Raw genomic sequence first — 20,407 nt, forward strand, 5'->3', positions numbered from 1 at the left:
GCATGGTGTGGGGATTAATTTTAGGGGTGCCGAGCCTTTCTCAGCCTCCACGATTTCCTTAGCTTATCAGTTGACCTGCGGAGCAGCTGTGTTTGTTGTTGGCCTCCTCTCTCCAGCTCTTTTCAGTTTGGTAGTTTAGGTTGTGCTGGCAGTGTTCCACCTTTTGTTTCTCTTTCAGCCTTGTTTTGACCAAGCTTAACATGAATAGTAGAAGAGACTTCACCTCACACCTTACATAACCTTTTCTTCCTCCTCCCTCTGTTATTCTGATGGAGACCTCCTTCCCCCACTGCCTCGCCTGCAGCAGATGGATGGCTTTTCTGCAGCACACAGCCTAGGTCTGCTGGCCGGCAGCCTGTGTCTGGGGCTTGCACCCCAGGGAAGTGCAGCGTTCTCAGAGCGTTTCAGACGGGCGGGGTTGGCAGCAGGTGGGATTGCTGCAACAGTTTATCCTTAATGGTTGTCCTCTTTCCTGTTCCATTCATCTGTTTCTCTTGTTTTAAAAGCTTTTGTGTGGATTACTTAATATACAAGAGGAAAAAAAGCAAACTTTTTCACAGGTTCTCATGGGCCAGGTGCTGCAAGGAGGAGGCAAGTTGTGGATGGGGGAGAGGGGGGATAGCTGTGGTTGTTCCCAGATGGCCGTCAGTAGCCAACACCTGTGTTCCACAGAGGCGCTCGCAGAGCATTAGTGATTAATAATGCTCACAGCCTCTTGCAGTGAAATTGGAATTTGTCTCAGTCACCAAAGTAGAAAATGTGAAGGACTGATTTATCCAGGATGGGGGAGCCCGCACAGCAAATGGATTAGAAGTGCAGCCCAGAAGTCTTACCATCTGAGTGCCTTGCTCTTAACCGCCATAACTTCCTTCCTTATTTTTAATCAGCTTAAGGAGGAAAGGGCTGTGTTAATAATCAGAATGTGGTGTGGAAGGCTTTAAAGACTTCCTTCAATTGCATTTTTTTTACTTCTCTTCCCCTATTTAAAACAAAAACAAAAGCTTTCTGGTTTGATGACAATCTTGGTGCCATTGCACTACTTTCCTAATTCCCATTTGACAGGCACGTCTCCTAGCCGTCTTCATGATTTGGCTCTGCAACACAGTGTATACCTGCAGGGGCAGCCCATAACGAGTTTTGTCTTTCCTAAATTTAGTTTGGTCTTAGACAATGGAATGGACATGATGGTTCTTCATTCACTAAGATAATACAATTGACTTCTAAAAGCAAATAGTTTAAAAAAGAAATACTGATCGATTTGTTTCTTTAAATCTGTGACATGATTACTTTTTTCCTTTTATGTTGAACCAACAGCCAGGCAGAGACACCTTCTTCTGTTTATCAAAAGGTAGCATTAAGTGATTAGGCAAACAACAGAACGGAAGAAAATATTTGCAAAACGTATACCTGACATATATACATATAAAGAACTACAACAGTAATTCAGAAGGCAAACCACAGACTTCATTTGGCCACCGTCGGAAAGGGGCAAGTTCGAGGGGTGGCCATCGGTGCCCGGCACCCCGCACAGTGGGTGGAGCAGTACCTGATGCAAGGAGAGGCCCACCCTTGAAGTAGCCCTGGAGAATAAGCCCCACTTTGTGCCTTCTCTGACTTCTGACCATTGGGATTTGCTTCATTGTGTCATCATAAGGGCTGGCTTGTCCGCCTGAGCAGTAGCCTTCGGAATAATAACAACATTGTGCTACTTAGACTCTGTACTTGGGGGTGGACAGTGCAGCTTGATTGTTAGTAGAATGAGGGGCATTCTCATCTTAAGAGACTTATAAAACAGTTTTATGCTTTTCATATGCTAGTTACTATCATCCGAATCCTACCAATATTATCTTACAAAATATTTTATATTAAGTGCTAGAAGAATGCACTAGTTCTCATTTCAGCAGTCTACTCACTCACTGGGGAACAGATCATTTCACCAGCTTTTCCAGTGAAGAAACAGCAATCATTTGAGTGATTTGGCCAAATGAGTTCAGAACCAGATGGAGGAGACAGAGCCACCCCCACCCTGCCCTCGCCTCTTCCTTACCTCTCTACATGCATCATAGTTTTTGAAAACTGCCTCATGGCTGCTCAGTGACGTGGCTCAGCTGACCCACACTGAGTTCAGGGCCTTCCCCAAATATGTGGACAGCCCATTCCATTTCTCTTTGAATCATAATGTTGGGATAATTACGTGAGTAGTGCCATGCTTCATGGAAGACATGGAGAACTTTCTCTCAAACAGTAAGCGGCTCTCAAGTTGTGGTGTGTTCTTGTAAAGTACAGATGCCGGGGCCCTGCTCCCAGGGATTCTGATTCAGGGGGTTTGGGCCTTTTTAATAAGTACAGCGAATTCTGAAGCAGGTAGTTCTTGGATAGCACTAAGAAACACTTAAAACGGTGTTCTAGGGAAAAACAAGAAAGAGGATTTCATTCTTGTTACTTGTCAGGCACTGTGAGGGTCATAGGCCTCCAAGTGCAGTCCTGAGGCTTGCTTTTCCTTTGTACCCCTGGCATTAGCATGGTTGCTGGCACACAGCAGGGATGTAAAAGATTTTGAAAGAGTAAATAAAATGAACAAGTGACCTGCACACAGAACCCTCAAATATAGCTCAGTTCAGATACTGCAATGTTATAGAAAGGATTGTACCTGTAGGAAAACTTTATTAAGAATAAACAGTAAACATGTGAAGTAATGACAGCAGCAGGGGTCAGAGGGGTCAAAATTAGGAAGTTTAAGAGTCAAGTATGGCCTCAGAAAAATCCCTTTCTCTCTTGTCTGCTCTTATGCTAAGTGAGATGAGCCATTCGGAAAGACAAGTACCATATGATTTCACTCGTGTGTGGAATCTAAGGAACAAAATAAACTAACAAAATAGAAACAGATACAGAGAACAGACTGACAGCTGTCAAAGGAGAGGGGTTGTTGAAGGGCTGGGTGAAAAGGGGGAGGGATTAAGAAAAAATCATAGGCACATACAACAGAATGGTGATTACCAGAGAGGACGGGAGGTGAGGGAAGGTCAAAGAGGGTGAAGGGGAATAAATGGTGATGGAAGGAGACTTGGGGTGGTGAACACACGATACACTATACAGATGGTGTGTTACAGAATTGTACACCTGAAACTTACGTAATTCTGTTAACTCAAATTGTTATCAAATCAAAACCATAATATAGTTCAAAAGTCAAAATGTACTAGCAGTCTCCTGGCCCAGTCCCGGGCCCTGATTTCTGAGCCAGCCGCTTTGACTCTGTTCATTACTTCTCCTAGTCTGTTTTTTTTATGTCCATATTTTAGACTGATGTATTTAATATACTGTTATTTCTTGGTTTATGAGTTTTAGATGTTATTTATTAGCATCTGTTAATTCTAGTTTTTAAGAAGCATCAGCCCCTTTTTTGCAAAAGGAAGAGTTCACACTCCAGAACCAGCCCTGCCCCCCAGCATCCCAGCTCCGTCCGTTCCTCCCACGAAGTGCCGCTCCTGGCCGCAGGCTGCCTTGTACTTCCTTTCATGTACGCCTGTGTGCCTTACTTTGCTTGGCTTTCCATGTCCCTATCACAGATTTTTTTCCAAACTCTTCAACAGGGCTGTAAAATTCCTCTCAATACTGCCCTCCACTAAGTCGGATAATCTGTCATTTCCACCCCCCACCCCACTGCCAGCTCCTTCTGGAGCCTTCCGTTATCCTGGTGACGTCAGGGCTCTTCGATGCCTTGGCTTTCTGGGCAGTTCTGCTGTGGGCCTGCTGCTCCTCTTTGTGGAGCCGCCGTTGCCTGGGCCCCTCAGCTTTCTCTCTCCAGCTTCACTCTTTTGTTCGGGTTTAGCTCACCCTCCAGTAGCATCCTGAGGAAGCAGTTTATGGGAGATGAGTTTTGGAAACTCTGCCTGTCTGCAAACAAGTTTGTTCCACCTTCACAGGTTTTTTTTACTGGTTTTGTGGAATGTAACGTTATAGGTGGGAAGTTATTTTCCTTTAGAATTGTGAAGACATTGTTCCACAGTCAAGTGTCTACAAGTCTGAAGCTGTTTGGGAGTCTTGAATCTTTGTGTATGATCTCATTTTTGTCATCTCCCCCGCCCCCGGAAGTTTGTCGGATCTTCTTTTACCCCTGGGATTCTCACCAGGCACCAAGACCCCCAGCGGTGAGAAGCACCAGTTCTTTTGGCATCTTTTTCCAGGGGTCATTCGCCATCGCATCCCCCGCACTGTGCACAGCAGCCAGATTCCCACCAAACGAGAGAAGGTTAGAGTCTGCATCGTTCTCTTACCTCCTGGTGGTGGTAGTGACAGCTGGAGGGAGTGGGCATTTTTGCCACAGCTCAGTGCGCTGCCTGCAGCGAACCTGAATCCTTCTTGGGGCAGGTTTGGACAAGAAGTCGTTCTGTTGGCCGAGTGTTGATTAGGTCATTGCTCCAATTACGTCCATCCCATTTGGTTTTAGCCTCATGGCTGGAGTCAGGCATTGCTTCTGGCTGATAACATAATAGTGTATATGACTTTAAATAGTTCCCCCAAAAAACAGACGAAAGCAGCCCAGCTGTGAGGTCACCAACAGCAAGGGAGACAGTCATTTGCCGCATGCAGCTGAGTCTTCCAGTAGGTCCCCTGACCTGGTTGTTCCAGATTTTCACATAAAATGAATCCAAATATCACTTTGTTTTGGGGTTGTTTTTTGTTTGTATGTTTGTTTGTTTTAGCAAATTCTGTAATGGACAGAAGATAAAAGAAAAGATTGGTCCAGCATTGCCCTTAATTCTGTCCCTCATTTGTGGTTCAGTTGAGATATCTTAGCCCTTGTACCTCAGGTTACAGTGAATGGCAGAATTGTTGAACACTCTTCAGGCGCTTGTGGGGTGGTGCCAAAGGCCAGCCTAGGACAAATTCCAGGCTACTGACAGTCACTCAGGGCGGTCTGCCATCTGCTGCAACGAACAAACGTGTTTCCTGTGCTTGCCCTGATGTACTCAGTTCTCGTGTAGAAAACCTAGCTAGGGATGGGCAGCAGCTACGTGATTAGCTGACACAGAGAGTTCCTACTTTAGGTTTCAGTGTTGGGATCTATTTATAATGTACGAAGTGGATACGCTTTCCCAATATTCATATAGACTTTTAACAAATTTTTATTGAATGCCTACCATGTGCCTGCCTTTGTGCCAGGTGCTTGGGTTAAATCAGTGAGCACAGCACACCGGTTCCAGCCTGCGTGGAGTTTCCGTTCTGGCAGGGAGACAAACAATGAGCAGCTATAGTTACATGATGCACTAGAGAATGTCAAGTGTTGTGGAGAAGAGAAAATCTGAGGAGGGGAGGGAAGTCAAAAGTGTAGGGTGTGGGTGAAGGTTCCGGCATTGAGTAGGATGACCTGAGGGAGGGGAGGGGAGTTAACCAAGCTGCTCCCTGGGGAGAGAGGATTTGGGGCAGGAGGAATGACCTGTATGGTGGCCTGTACGGTGAGCGTGTGCCTGAGGTGGGGTGAATGGAGGTCGTTGTGGGAGAGAGGAAGTCTGAGAGGTAAGTCCTAGGCCAGGTGTTGCCCTCCACAACTAAGATGCAGAAAGCTGCTGAGGTTGGGTCCACAGGGCATCTGAGTGGAAATGTCCACTGAGCAGTTGGGTGTGTATGGCTGGAGTTAGGAAGAGAGGACTTGGCTGAAGATAAGACATTTGGGGGTCAGAGGCACATAACTGGTACTTAAGCCATGGGACTGGATGCGGTCACTCCAAAAGTGAGTGTAGATGGAGAAAAGCAGTCCAAGAATCACATGCTGGAAGACTCCCAGAAGCCTTCAAAGAAGCTGACATTAACAATCAGACAAGTCCCAATCGTGGGCCATTCTATTGGGGGGGGGCACGACTGTTCTAAATTAAAGGAGAACAACTTTTCTTGGTTTGAAATTTTTCAAAATGAAAAGTGTGAGGAAAAAAGAAGTAGAAATTTAAAATACTTTGCTGCCAAAGAATAATTAGCCTCAAGGAAAAAAAAAACCACACAACTACTAAAGGTTCAGATCCTCTAATTTTCCTCCAGGCAGCAAGATTTTTGTTTCTTTCTGGATTCTAGAGAGCATCTTTTCAAGGAGGATAAGAGTGGGGGGGCGACAGGAAGTATTGGTTATCTACTGCGTGCCAGGCATTATGCTCAGTGCTTTCACATACATCGCAGGTGTTATTACCTCTTTCTGGACTTTTCTAATCTCAGCTTGTCCCCTTGGCAAATTCTCTCTCATCTTTCACATTTCAGGCAACTCCCCCTCCCTCCCTGCAGCCTTCCCCAACTCACACTGCTATGCTCCTGCTGCCCTTACTGGGCAGCCGTTTTCTCATGGTGTAATTACTTGTCTGTGTATCTGTCTCTTGCACAGATGAATTAGATGAGGGGAGGAAATCTGTGTCTCTATCTCCAGTGGCCAGCAAAGCGCCCAGCACACTGAGGGCACTAAGTAAATAAGGGCGGAGTTGACTAATAGCTTTTGTAATCATCACTCTTCAGGGTAGTTATTATCCTCACTTTACCAGTTGGTATTTGAGGTTCAGAGAAAGTAACTCGCCCAGGCTTTTTTGTTTTGTTTAGTTTTGTCTTGTTTTGTTTTAAGATTAATTGGCAGGGGCAGGTTTCTGTCCAGCGTGCAAAGCCACTGTATCCCACTGTTGTAAAACCACAGCTCCAAAATAGTACTAGTGATGCGTGGGACTTCACTATACAGACAGCTCAGTTATTCCAGGGTTCTGGTCTGAAGTCTAGATTCCTGATTTTCCTGGCCCTTGTGAAATTAAATGTGACCATAATGTAGAGGACAAATTGAAAGTTTAAGTGTGTTTCCTATAGGAAGCTATAATAGATACCAGCTTAGAGAAATGTTGCTTCTGAATGATTTGAAAGTCTTAAGCTTGTGATTTAGAAGTATTAGCTGAGAGAATAGGCAAGTCTATAGAGACCCAAACCAGGTTAATGGTTGCCTAGAGCCGAGGAGGGGATGGGGATGGCTGCTAATCGGTGTGAGGGTATTTTGTTTACGGTGGTGGCAGAATGTTCTAATATTAGATTGTGGTAATGGCTGCGAAACTGAACATACTAAAAACCATTGACTTGTATACTTTAGATGGGTGGATTCTTTAGTATGTTAATTATATCTCAGTAAAGCTGGGAAGAGGAAATGGTTGGTCATCAGATTTTCCAGCATTCTTTCAGAACACAAATAAATTCAGCATGATACATAGTTGGGTTACTGTCCCCATTATCTTCACTCTTAAAGGAAAACTCTTCCCTGGCAGGCTAGGTAGTTTCTGGGCGGGGGAGGGTTGTCTGTGCCCTTTTGGTTGTGTCGTTCCAATGAGACTGTCAGTGAGTGTCCCCTAGTTCCAAGCCTCCTTCCTCCGTGTGGACAACGATGAACATGCTCACACGGTCTTGGCTGACGTACAGCAGAGCCTCACAGTGAGGGAAGGGGGTCAGGGAGCCACTGGCCCCCAGCAGGGGCTCACAGACTCTCCCAGGCCAGGCCGCCCTGCGGGCTTGTGAGCGAGGAGCCTCACTCTCACAGCAGGGACAGAGCGAGGCCTAGTGTCTCAGAGCAAAAGGGTGATCAGTCGTTCACCCTTCACATCTTTACTTGATCATGTTAGTTCTTGATCACGTTAGTTCTGTTTTAATTCCCTGAAACTATCTATGCATGGCAGGGTGGGCCAGCTTCGTTTCAGCAGACCCTCAGCTCCCAGTAGGTAGGAGGGTCTGAGGGTCCACCTTTTTTAACCTTTTGGCCTTGATGCAAGTCATACACGTTCACATCGTGACCCACGCGCTCTGAGGGGATCCCAGAGTGCAAAGCAACCAGGTTCATTCAAGGTTTGTTCATCACCCAGCAGTGGGATTGGGTGACAGGAACCTCGAAGAATAATCTACATCTCTGAATGAAAAAGCTGTGGTAGCAGCCCTGGCCGGCAGATTAAGGAAGGAGACGCTGCTTAGCATTTTTTCTTGCTTTAGAGAGGGAGGGTGGGAATTCTGTTTGGTGGTCAGTGATGCAATGGGTAAAAATCTTCCATTTATTAAAGAGAAACTATGTTGTGGTTACACAGATGCTCAGCTGTGGTTAGCATCTATGAAAACCATTTCCTGCGTGAAATAAAAAGAAAGTTTTTCGCTTTCCCTACAAACTATATGGGAACAGATATTTCTGTTTATGGAAATCCATTGCATTGCCTTAGCAAAGTGACATTGTGGGCTCAGGCTTTAAAAAGCCCCCTTCTTTTGATCACCCTTGTGAAGATAATTGCTCCCCATGGGCTCTTTAAATCCTGGGTTGTGAGGGGTACCGTGACAAGGGTGAACTGCTGATGCGGGTGATAGTGTGCCTGGGCATTTGAGGAGAGGGGGGAGCTGCCCCAGGGAGGGAGGCAGGTAGAAGTCCGAGCCTCAAGTTGCGCATTGAGTTAGCAGGATTGTGGCTTCTAAAAGGCAGGAGAAGCACTGGCTTGTGTAGCTCAGTGGATTGAGCGCGGGCCTGTGAACCAGAAGATCACAGTTCGATTCCCAGTCAGGGCACATGCCTGGGCTGCAGGCCAGTTCTCAGCAGGGGACGAACAAGAGGCAACCATACATTGATATTCTCTCCCTCTCTCTTTCCCTTCCCCTCTAAAGATAAATAAACAAAATCTTTTTTAAAAAAAGGCAGGAGAAGATACCCTCGCAACTAAGTGAGCAAGCTATATGGCAGATGCCACCATGAGAGGGATTTGGGGGCAGGCCCCAGCAGGAGCACCAAGTGCTAAAAATGACCTTTTTTACCACTCAGCCTCATTAATGAAAAGACCGTTAAACACTCCTCTCCAGGCGGAACTTTGAGGTGTCAGGAATCACAACTGTGTCCAATGTCTGTGTCCTTCTTATTTGGAATTTAGCATGCTTATTTAGTAGCAGTGAGAAGTTTGGCAGGGAGGGGAAGTAATTTTGTAAAATGTATGCTGGCCAACTCATGACTTTCATATAAAGCCATTTGGTTTATGTGCTTACCTATCTCTAGGAAGGAGCACAGGCATATCCCATTCTCAGTGAAGTCTCTGTGATGTCAGACTAAAGGAGTAGTTTTGGTCTGGCTGAGGACACCCCCATATCCTGAAACTTTGACCTGATCTCAATCTGGGCAGTGCCCAAGAATTTAAAATTTATTTTATATTGACATCCTCAGATATTTTCATGAAGTGATAAAAGACCTGCCTGGAAGAAAAAGGAAACTGAAAGTCAAAGAAAAAGTAGAGATGTGCCTTTTGAGAAAGCATGCCAGTACCCTAATCAGCAATTAGCCAAACAACTCATAATTGCAGCACACTTATCTTCTGTGCCTGGCGCTTTGCTTCCCAAGTTCGCTCGTTGGAGAGATGTGCTACCTGCCCAGCTGCGCTCTCCTGATGGGAGTGTTCAAGGCGAGTGTGGCTCTTTCCCTCAGCCCAGGCAGGTAGGCCGAAGACCCGCCCTGTTAGCACAGGTTTAGCGCTGTCTCAGAAAGACAACAAAGCTCACCTTTAGAAAGGTCATAGACTTGTTAGCTGCCAGATCCTGATTCAGCCTCATCTTTTCTTTGCCTCCGTGGCTGGGATTATTTAAGAGCCCACATGGAACCTTGTTTCCACATGGAAACAAGTTGTGCCCACCTCGGTTGAGCTCCCAGGGTTCTGCATAGAGAAAAATGTCATTATGGGCTTTGTTTGAAGCTGTATTTAATAATTCCTTTAAAATTCTGTCTCAGAAATTTAAATGGCCTGTTGGTCAATAAATTATTCTCCCAGCTGTGCCTGATTATATAAATTAAAGCAATAGCAGTTTGCACCTCGGGGAAAGCATCTCACCCCCCCCACACACACCATCCTCACTCCCAGTAAACTGAACATTTCCTCCTTGGACAGCCCCCAACCCTCTGCGCTCCCCAGCTGATATAAAACAGAGGCCCTTCCCTGCCTTGCCATGATCCCCCACCATGGGAATGGCACCAGGAAGGAAATCACTGGGGCAGAGGCGGGAAGGGATGTGGCATTATCTCTTTCCCAAGGAGGAGATGAAGCCACATGAGAACGGGACAGAAGAGAGGGGAAATTTACAAGTGTCATTCTCTAGAGGTCTGGTGGGCTGGCCAGAAGGGTTTTTCTTTGCCACTGACTTCCATGGCACTTAACCCTCACATGAATGCTTCTGGGTTGGCCAGAGACCTCTGTTCTCACCATTGGCCTCTCTAATCTAGGACTCTGCTGATCATCCTTAAGCCTTGGCCTTTTCTCTAGTTACCGCTCTTACACTTTTTAGAGACTTTCTCAGAGCCAGAGTTTTATCATCTATTTGGGATTTTCTGAATATCTGTCCTTCAAATAGGATCCTTAGACATGGCCTGGGTAGTATATAGTGGGGGCACTAGAAATAAGCACTGAACACTTCCTGAGAGTATTATCCTGCATGTTATACATTAATTACAAATTAATTCAGAGGGGAGACTGTACTCCCTTACTGGGCCACACTTAGCGTCTTCAGTCCTGGGCTGACCTGGCACAATGTGCCTGTCACCAAGTGATGGTGGAGTAAGAAGTACCCAGCTTCATCTGTGTGACATACTTGGTGTAGGAAAGAAAAACCTAAACCAGCAATATTATATAATAGAATCAAACAAGCAAAACAAAAGAAAAGGTAGGAGAACGTGCTGGATTAAAAGATTAAAAGAGACAGGAAACTTTAAACGTGGAACAAAGGGTGTGTTTGTCAGACACATGTAAAGATGCAGAACAGCTGAAGTCAAGTCAGACAAACAAGTACAGTTCATTCTTGGATTGGCATGTGAGCAATAGTGCTTAGTAGCAAATCATTTTTTATTTGTAGAAAATTGTGAGGCTGATGCTATTTGCCAGCTTTTACCTTTCACTGATAGATGCCCTTTTTTTAAATTGTATTTTTCTGGCACTGTATCAATGTCAGTAATAGATTTAAGAGTACTAGCAGTTTTTCAGGCCACAGATTGTTAACGATTATTTGGAACTTCTTGTGTTACTTCTGGTTTTCCAGTGAACCCAGTGTCCCATACTGTCAGTACAAGGTTGGGAAGTGAGTGGGATTTAAACACTCCACAACGTTCTGCTTACTTCCAGTCCATCCCTTAAGTGATCTGGTCTTGGGCTTTGAGGAGATTACTTAGAGAGTTACACAGGTGGGCAGTGAAATTGGCCCAGGGATTGGGCGACAGTTGGGGCTTCACTTCTCATTCTTACGGGTTTCAATCCAGAGAAGACCACAGAACAGTGGTTCCAAGCAGACAGTTCTCGCCGAAGAGTTATCATCATAAACTTTCTTCCCATTACTCAGGAAGTACCGTGCTGGTTCCAGATCCTTGTATGGCTCTGGAAAATAGCCACATACTGGCTACAAAAAAGGCCACTCCTGCCTTATAAACAGATGACAAATACTAAGGAAACTGCATATCTCTGCCAAAGAAACTAAGCTCTAAGTAATTTGCATTTTAGTGGTTATGCAGGTAATGAGGTGGAAAACATAGGCTCTGTAAGTTGCAGTTCTGAATAATGGTCAGTAGTGCTTCCAAGCACATGTGTTGACCCCATCCTTGCTGGTCCAGTTTTGAAGCTTTCTTGTCTGGCCTGTCAGTGAAAGTATAGTGTTGAATGTTTTTGTTATGAGAAAAAAATTGGGTAAGCCTGTTATTAAGTCATGGGGATTTAGTTCATTGAACATGTCGCAGTCACGTTCCATGGCAGGGCTTTGTGCCACACTGCGAGTGGGTCAAGAATGAGTAAGACATGGGCCCTGTGTACACTGAGTTCCAGGACAGCGGGGAAAATAAGAATACCTGCCCCCAAATTAGCAGTGATAGAGACTGGAGTGTGGAAGTTATCCCTGAAAGTTATCTGTCCCTGTGGTGAGCATCAGGAAGATGGAGAAGACAGACTGGGTGTCAAAAGCACTGAGTACTGGTCCCAAGTCTCCCGCTGTGCACTGGGGCAGGTTTCTTAACCTTTTTGGAATCCTTCCTGGATTCTCTAAAATAAGAATTAAACTGCCTCTCAGTTGCTCCCTCTTGATGTCCTCATAATATGTGGTTACAGTTTGTGAGTATAATTATTTCATCTCTTAGATTTTCTCAAAGATCATGCCTTGTATTGTGTCTCCAGTTCCAAACACAATGTCTGGTATACAGTAACTTCTCAGTAACCTCTGTTGGAGGAATGCAATGAATGAATGACCCTAAATGTATTCCCAAACCTAAAATTCTCTTCTGTGGGATGGCTGGGTGCTTGAGCTGATTTTACAGACAGTGGGGAAAGATGTTCCCACTTTCCCTTCTCAGCCGATTGTGTTCTATCATCCTTTCTAGTTCTACTTAAGAAAGTATTTGTCCAGTTCCTTTCCAGTACCTCTCATATATAGTAACAGCAGTGAGCCCTCAGTGAGGGTGGCCCGGAAGAGGGGTCTTTTTGCTACAGTCATTGGCGTGAGCCTGGGTGCGTGTTCATGGGGCTGGAGCCAAGCAAACAAATTACTGCAATATCTTTATGACAGGCTCAGTGGGGTGGAGTTTATAATTTAGTTGCAATCCTTTTGTTGGGCTCACATTTCTGGAGCTAAAGAGAAAAAATAAATTCTAGCAAATTATTGTTGTAAACTTTGACTTCAAAGAGGAAAAGGATGACTGTCATTTTGCCTTTTTTGTTCCTTTTACTTTTCTGAGTTTCTGAATGTTTTTGTGTGAGGTCTTGGTTGGTGTCTGGTGTTGGGAGAGGTCATTGGCTAGGTGGGAAGGAAACTGAATAGCTGATTGACAAATAACTAACTGGAGAGAAAACAGAATAAAGAAAAGCTTGGTAAGAGTCCCTTATCACCAGTATGCCTGCCACACTCAGCCATACTCTTATGGCAGGGAAGCCCGCAGGTTAGAGCGAAGGCCATGCTCCTCAGACAGGATTGAACTTACAGTTATAAGGTCAATAAAGTTATGGGACATTCAGGAGAAGGTTTTTGAAATGTCATTGTTACATCGAAAACATCTTGGCAGCAATGCCCTGGATGTGTCTGAATGTAGCATTCTGGGTGTAATCTGTGAGTGAGCAAGTACGTGGTGCATTTCTTTGAACTTTGACTTGCAAAAGGTAGACGAGGAGTCTCTTGAATGAAGAATCTTGGCCTTCTGTGACACAGCGCACTGCACATTAGAAGCAAAACCAAAAAATCCACAGCAAGGGGCAGGGATGGTCTGTTAAAGCCAACTTTCTGGTAGTATCGTGCCCCTTTATGGCTCAGAATCCAGAACCAAGAGAAATCAGTGATGCCTGGAACTGCGTTGAGGTCTCCCAAGGGAATTCTGACCTCCCCTGTCCATGGCTTTCTAATCAACACAGCTGCCAAACGCCCATGGGAAACCAGAGCTGATCGGCTCCCTCCCACCGCCCTATGGTGCTTAGAGAGGGAGATACGCCACTGCTGCACCCTCTGCTGTGTCCTTTCTCAGCACCGACAGCAGAGGGCCCTGCCCTGAAGCCGACTCTTTCTTGCCTGCTCAGCTTTCCTGAGAGCCTGAGTGATGAACCTCAACAGCAGAAATAGGGCCAAGTTCCTGGGAGATCTGCCTTCCCGAAATCTGGGATGGAATGGCATCAGGATTGTGCCTCTAAAGCCGTGTCGAAATGAGAGAGTGAGTGTGAGAGCTCGAAGACTTACAGGGACCCCAGGTGCCAGGGCCCAGGGAGGAAGTGCCGGTCTCTCAGTTACCATGAGCCTCTTGTGTGTTCTGGCTGCTGCTATAAATGTGTCATTTGCTTTGATTTAGCTTCAAATAAAAGACAGGTACTTTTGCTTTCAAGACTATCAAATTAGGAAATTATAAACCATGTTAATGATCCAGTGAAAGCCGGCCTAGCTTTTCCCTAAAGCATAATTAGCACAGGTGACATTTTGCTGATGTTTAGTGGTGAACAAGGCAAAGAAGGATTAGGGTTTTTTGCTTTGCTGGAAACCTCTTCATTGCTGTGCAGCAAAAAGTTGTTTTCTCATAGGGCTCTCAAAGTGATTTGTGGAAAAGGTGTTACAATCTGGGGATAACATCAGAGCTGCGGGCTGAGGGGCTTAGATGGTGCCCAGCTTGTGGTGCTGCCCAGATACAGTGTGGAACCCTGGGTTGTAGCGAGCTGATTGGTGAATACAAGTGGAAATTGCTACACTTAGAAATTCTTCGATTTAAAAGTGTTCTGAGCACTTTTTATTTTACAAAGATCTGACTCTCTCCCACTGATTGGCACTGTGATCTGGGTGGCATTGTTGGGTTTGTTAGGTGCCCAATATTTGCAGAACTATATCCGTGCTCTCTAGAGAGATTTAGAGTATCCAAAGAGAGAGCATGTGCAAGGAAAATTATGTTTCTCCTAAACGTCTGAGACTCCTCTCAAAGCAGAACTTCTTATGAGGCTTTGAATGCAGGTAGGTTATTTGGGAAGTCATTCCAGGAAGCAGGAGTGAAGCAGTGGGAAGAATGAGACAGGGAAGCAGGAAAAGCCAGTACAACATTGGCCCTGACTGGTAAGGCTCAGTGGGTTGGGCATCATCCTACAAACTGAAAGGTTGCAGGTTTAGTTCCAGGTTGGGGCACACGCCTGGGTTGCAGGCTAGGTCCCCATTTGGGATAAATAACCAATCGATGTTTCTCTCCCTTTCTTTCTCCTTCCTCTCTCTCTCTGAAAATAAATAAATAGAATCTTTTTTTAAAAAAGCAACACAAGATTGCATATCCAAGGCCACGAGAGCCCAATGCTACCAGAACTCCTGAGAAGCATTCAGATTATCTCCCAGAATTGCCTTTGTGCGGACAGGAGGCTGGGCCATTTGTCCACAAGCTCCTGTCCCCATGAGGGAGGCCTCAAGGGCATGAACTCCACCACATATCCAGACAGTGCTTGTGACATGTAGGCAGGGTCAAAGGAGGTCCTGCAGCCAGAAATGGAAAGCCTCCAGGTGTGTACTCCTGGTGGAATGTTATCAGCAATGAGGCAGAGCTTGCTCAGAATTGCCCAGGGTGGGGGTCAGCTGAAATTAGAGTCCTCAGGCATCTGCTATGGAAAGGATTCATACTAAAATAGGAAAAGAACTGGGGTGCAATAGAAATACCACCAGGAGGTAGCAAATCCAGAGCTTGAGGGAAGAGTCTGGAAGGCTTCCTGGAGGGAGTGGTTTCTAAGCTGAGTGGATCAGATGAATGGCAGGGAGGCAGGCAGAGGTGAGGTACAGATTCAGGATTGTATACTTGGGGCATAGATTGTAAAGGTAGGTGTGTCAAGAGAAGATCAGTAAGAATTTTGCAAGTTGAGTTTATACTTATAAGAGCAATAGGAGCCCAGGAAGAGACATTTAAGTAGGCATGATAACATTGTGTTTTAGGAAATTCACTCTAATGACAGCCTGTAGAATAAATGCCAGGAGGGAGTACTTGGAGAGATGGGTGAAGAGGCTGCTGAATTACCCCAGGTGAGAGAATTTAACAGAACCAAAGCAGTGGCATTGAGGCAGGTGAGAAGTGAAAAGATTTGACCTACTGTTTCTAAATCCCCATTCATGTTCTGTTCCTGTGAAAATAGTGTGTGCCTGGCTGGTGCAGCGCAGTGGATTGAGTGCTGGCCTGCGAACCGAAAAGTGTGTGTGTGTGTTGATGGAGAGATTGTTTTAGGAAATAATTTTTAGAAGATCTGAATTAAAAGCTCATAAAGAACTGTTTGGAAAATCCTTACTCAAATTGGGAAGTAGATAGCTGTCAGAAAATATTCCAAATGAGCCTCACCTCAAAGGTGAGACAGCACAGTGCACTGCACTGGGCACAGGAGGACCTTGCTTCCTTCTAGGTTTGCTTTTTTTATTGGTTCGACCTTTGCTCTGTCAATGACCTCGTCAGACTTTGTTTATTTGTCCACCTCGGGAAAACCATTGTCAGAGCCTTCAGGATGAGGATGCCTGCCCGGCCTGTTCTGAGTTGATTGTAAGCTAACAGCATGTCATGGGACACGACCACAGTAGGGTAGCTAACAGACTCTCAGTCGAGAGGAACACAATGCGAGTGGGGAGGGAGCTGTTGCAGCCCTAAGAGTCTTGCGTGCAGTGGGGACACCAGCCTGTCAGCTCATTCCAGGGTAGAGGTGGTGACCGGCTCTGTGCTGCGGGGCAGCGGGGTTTCAGAATGGTTAGTGTGACCCTAAGTCTTCTCGATGCGTTCTCCTCCAACTCTGAGACACAGGCCACAGTGAGACTAAGATACGAGCATGTCTGTGAAGGCACCTGGAGAATCAGCATTCCAGGTACCTGAAAGGTGCTGATGTTATCAGTAGACCTTGTGATGTTAGCTCATAGAGATTTTTAAATGTTTTCACGCTCTTGCATGTTCCAGGAAAGCAGAAAATAACTTCTAGTTTCCTGCACGCTGGTATATAATTTGTCTTAGTTTCATAGACAAAAAGTCATGCTCCTTCTCATGATACCCCCTTCTTACTAACTAGCTGCATTCTGTTATTCTTATTTTATCTCATACATTTAACATTGACTAGAAACATTTGACCTGCCAAGACTTGACCTTAGGCATGTGGGGTTTCTCCCACAGACCATGATGGCAACACCGGCAAATAGAGCACAGGCTGTACATTCCCCGCTTTCAGGGTGAGGAATGTGGGTGTTCTCCACCTTCCGGAAAAAACCAGGGTCCTGACTCAGAGGAGCTGAAAGGGTACTGCTGATCTCAGAATGCCTGCAAGATACTGTGACTTCCTGATCGTCAGTGTTGGGATCTGGTTCTCTTTCTCTCAAAAGAGTTCCCTGGGGCTTCAGTGGACAAGTGATGACAGTGGTTCCGTATGGCTAACATTTATTGAGTCTTCACTCTGTGCAGGTGCTGTTTAAGCACTTTACAAAGAAGACCCTCTATAGCCCCTGAGTAAATGGTTCCCTTTGCAGACTAGGAAACCAAGGCTGATATGGTTAAATAACTAGCCTAGAGTCAGTTAGAGCTGGAATATGAACCGAGGCATGTAATTCAAAAGCTGTGTCTAAATCACACTGTGCCTCTCCCTCTTTGCAAGCAGAGACCTGTGGGAGCGTACAGAGATCCTCGGGATTTTCTGTCCCCAGGTCCTTAGAGGGGTCAGAGATGGTAAGCAGGAAAAAGACATTAGAATTCTGGTCTGTGTAACATGTTCTCCACCCCAGATGGTAAGTACCCTAGATATGAACATGTCCCATTAAGGTAAATAGCTTAAATCTGGGGAGCCCTGTGCCTATCAGAAAAACCATTACTCAAGAGATTATAGTTTCCACATGCTACATGTTTCATATTTTTGCTTTCCCTAGATTAAAAAGGTCAAGTGGCATGAGCAGCCTTTTGGGAAAAATTGGAGCCAAGAAGCAGAAGATGAGCACCCTAGAGAAGTCCAAATTGGACTGGGAGAGCTTCAAGGAGGAAGAGGGCATTGGTGAAGAACTAGCCATCCACAATCGAGGGAAAGAAGGGTGAGAATGAATAGATCCTATTCCTCTGAAAAATCCTCAGAACTCTGAAATTGTTGCAGACAGGCCACCCAGTTTAAATGACAAGTGTGAGTGCTTTGGTTTGTCAGTAAAGCTCTGTTCTAATGTGGGGCAGGTCCTGGCAGTGAGGAAAATGCTGAGGGGAACAGGAAGGGAGGGGCATGTGAACAACACCTCCCTCGGGGACAGTCACGTCTGCCAAGCTGAATTTGCTGAAGTATAGCTCCTGTGAACTGTAAGTCACCTTGTTTATTCACGTGGTCAGATGTGGCTCACTGCATCAGTCTTGGCCTGACCTAGATTGTTCAGCCTTCCGAGAAGCCAGACTAGCCCAGTGCCTCAGAAGCAGCCAGTGGAGTGCCTAGATGTCTCATTATTGTGGGATTTACTTTTACCCATGTCATTGACCCAGGGTGCGGCTTCACCCTTGGCCATCACTTGCATCCCCTTCCTCTTCACTTCGGAGTACAAAGAGGCTGTCCGTAAACTATGTACTTGGGAATATCAGGGGAGAAACAGTGTTCCGTGAGGACTTGGGAACCTCAGAAGGAACTAAGGAACAAAGTTACTACAGAACTGGGTCCATGGCTCAAGGTCAACACTTTCCACCCCTAATCGTGAAAGGAAATGTTGTGTGATCCATCAGAGAGCCCTTGGGTGCTTATCACCCCTCCCCTCACCAGAAGGGCCCTCCCTGCCGCACACTGGACATCTCTGAGGTTCAGCTCCTTCACCAGTGAAATCGGGATAATGATGCCACCCGCAGTGGTTGTGAGGATCTCATGAAATAATATATGTAACATAATAAAAACAGATGAGGAATTTATTTGGAGGGTCATATATCTTCTTTTATTTTTTTATTGATTTTTTAGAGAGAGAGGGAAGGAGAGAGGGAAAAAAATACTGATTTGTTGTTTCACTTATTTATGCATTCATTGGTTGATTCTTGTATGTTCCCTGACTGGGGATCAAACCTGCATCCTTGGTATATGGGGATGACTCTCTAAACAACTGAGCTACCTAGCTAGGACTAGCATGTCATATATTTTAAATTAGGCTTCAAGATTATTTGAGCGAACTTGGAAGCTGATCAGTATGTTTTTTTTTTTTGATCAGTATGTTTTAAAAAAAAATTTTACTGACTTTATGAGCTTGTTTCAGTACCAGACTTCTAAGTCAGTCTGTCAAACATAGAATGCCACAGAACAGAGACAGAAGGGGAGGGAAGGCCTGAGGGGGCACGGTGCAGGCCGGAGGTAGCGTTATCTGGAGCAGGCCTCTGACAGCTGCCCCGAACCTCCCCACTCTGACTCAGCTCCAGTAACTCACAGCTCCCTCCTCTTTTCCGCATTTGCCTAGTGACCTAAGGCAGCAGGGCAGCTGCCAGTGTGTGCTACACTCTGTTATTTCTCAGAGTTCTGATTATATGGGTTAGACAATATGTTCACTCTGCTTAATATAGATCTTACAAAAAGTAAGAAGTGGTGCTGTTAAAGATAAGGGAGAGTTAATAAAACATAGACTGGAAGAGGAAATAAGACTAAAGACATCTGTACCCTGTCCAGGTAGCTCAGTTGGTTAGTGCTGTCCTGATACGCCATGGCTGCGGGTTCAGTCCCTGGGTAGGGCACATACAAGAATCAACCAATGAATGCATGAATACACGGAACAAGAAGTCAATGTATCTCTCTTTTTCTTTCTCTCTCTCTTTCACTCCTTCTTGCCCTCTCCCTTTCTTTAAAATCAATTTTTAGAATCATTAAACAGAGGTCTGCCCCATGAGGAAGACTTTTCAGGCAGTGGAAGTCAAGTGACTGGGTTGGGAACAACTGATGATGTACGGCTTGGGGGTGCTCTGCTCTTCCCTCCTTTTCCGAGGTTTTTCTCCTGGCCGGATGGTTTCCTCGGGTCTGATCGAGTGTTTCCAAGGCAGATCTATGACTTAAGTGCTTTGCCTTTGGCTGTTTTCACCTGCCCTGTCCAGTGTCCACTGCCACACCACTCACCTGCCTCTCCTAGCTCCTGCAGGCAGATCAAAGGGCCCAACCCCTTGTCTAGGGACGGACCTGTGGTTCTCATGTTGGTCAAGCACAGGAATCCTCTGGGGATTTTTCCAGAGTTCAGGGAATAAGGTCACCTCTATACAGAGCTGCTAAATCAAGAGTCATAGTTATCTATATTTTTTAAATTGCTCCTTAGGTGCTTCAGATGCACAACCAAGGCTTAGAATCACTAGGCCACCACATCAAAATTCTAGAGATAAAGAACTAATGTCACTGCCCTAAATATAGTAAAAGTTTTTTTAAATTCTAGAGATGAGAGCAAGACAACCAGCTGCTGGCTTAGCCTTTCCAGCACATGGTAACTAGAGAGCCGACTTCAAAACAGAGGATATCGAGAAGGACAAGAAGATTTCTATTGAAAAGTGCACCCAGTGCCACAGTGCGAATGGGAGGGAAGCACAAGAACCACACCTGTAAGGTCTGTGTGGGCAGAGGCAGGTCAGGCCCCCAATGTCTCCCACACAGATGCCAACCAAAGCAAAGGCGTCACCTGGGGAGAGGGTCCTCTGTGTGACTCTGTGGGGGATCCTCAGAGTGTGCCCCTGGAGCAGAAGTGCTCCTTCCTGAACAGGGGAGGGGGAGAGGTCACATTTGGTAATGTCTCAAAAAAGCTACCTGTGAGTAATGATTGGCCTCTGCCCTATTTATTATGATACTATGACCTTTGTACTAGCACCGTGTTAAAATCAATCTCATCTACAAGAATTCAGGCCATGACCGGTGATAAAAATATTCCTGTTATGCAGTTCTGACTAACAGAAGGTCGGATTGAGTTTAAAAGACTATAGCGCTTTTGTGTT

The 20,407-nt window shown here is 45.5% G+C and overlaps 1 protein-coding gene across 1 annotated transcript in view; it reads left to right on the forward strand.

The window, feature by feature from the left end:
* CFDP1 (chromatin stabilizing protein CFDP1) overlaps positions 1–20,407 on the forward strand; it is a 113,087-nt gene that overhangs the window by 85,011 nt on the left and 7,669 nt on the right. The window contains exon 6 of the mRNA XM_037063614.1: positions 17,368–17,526. Coding sequence (XP_036919509.1) covers positions 17,368–17,526 — 159 coding nt within the window. The remainder of the gene's footprint in view (positions 1–17,367; positions 17,527–20,407) is intronic.

This window comes from Sturnira hondurensis, unplaced genomic scaffold (genome assembly GCF_014824575.4).
Source record: "Sturnira hondurensis isolate 20B ecotype Veracruz unplaced genomic scaffold, ASM1482457v3 Scaffold0014745, whole genome shotgun sequence".
NCBI lineage: Eukaryota > Metazoa > Chordata > Mammalia > Chiroptera > Phyllostomidae > Sturnira > Sturnira hondurensis.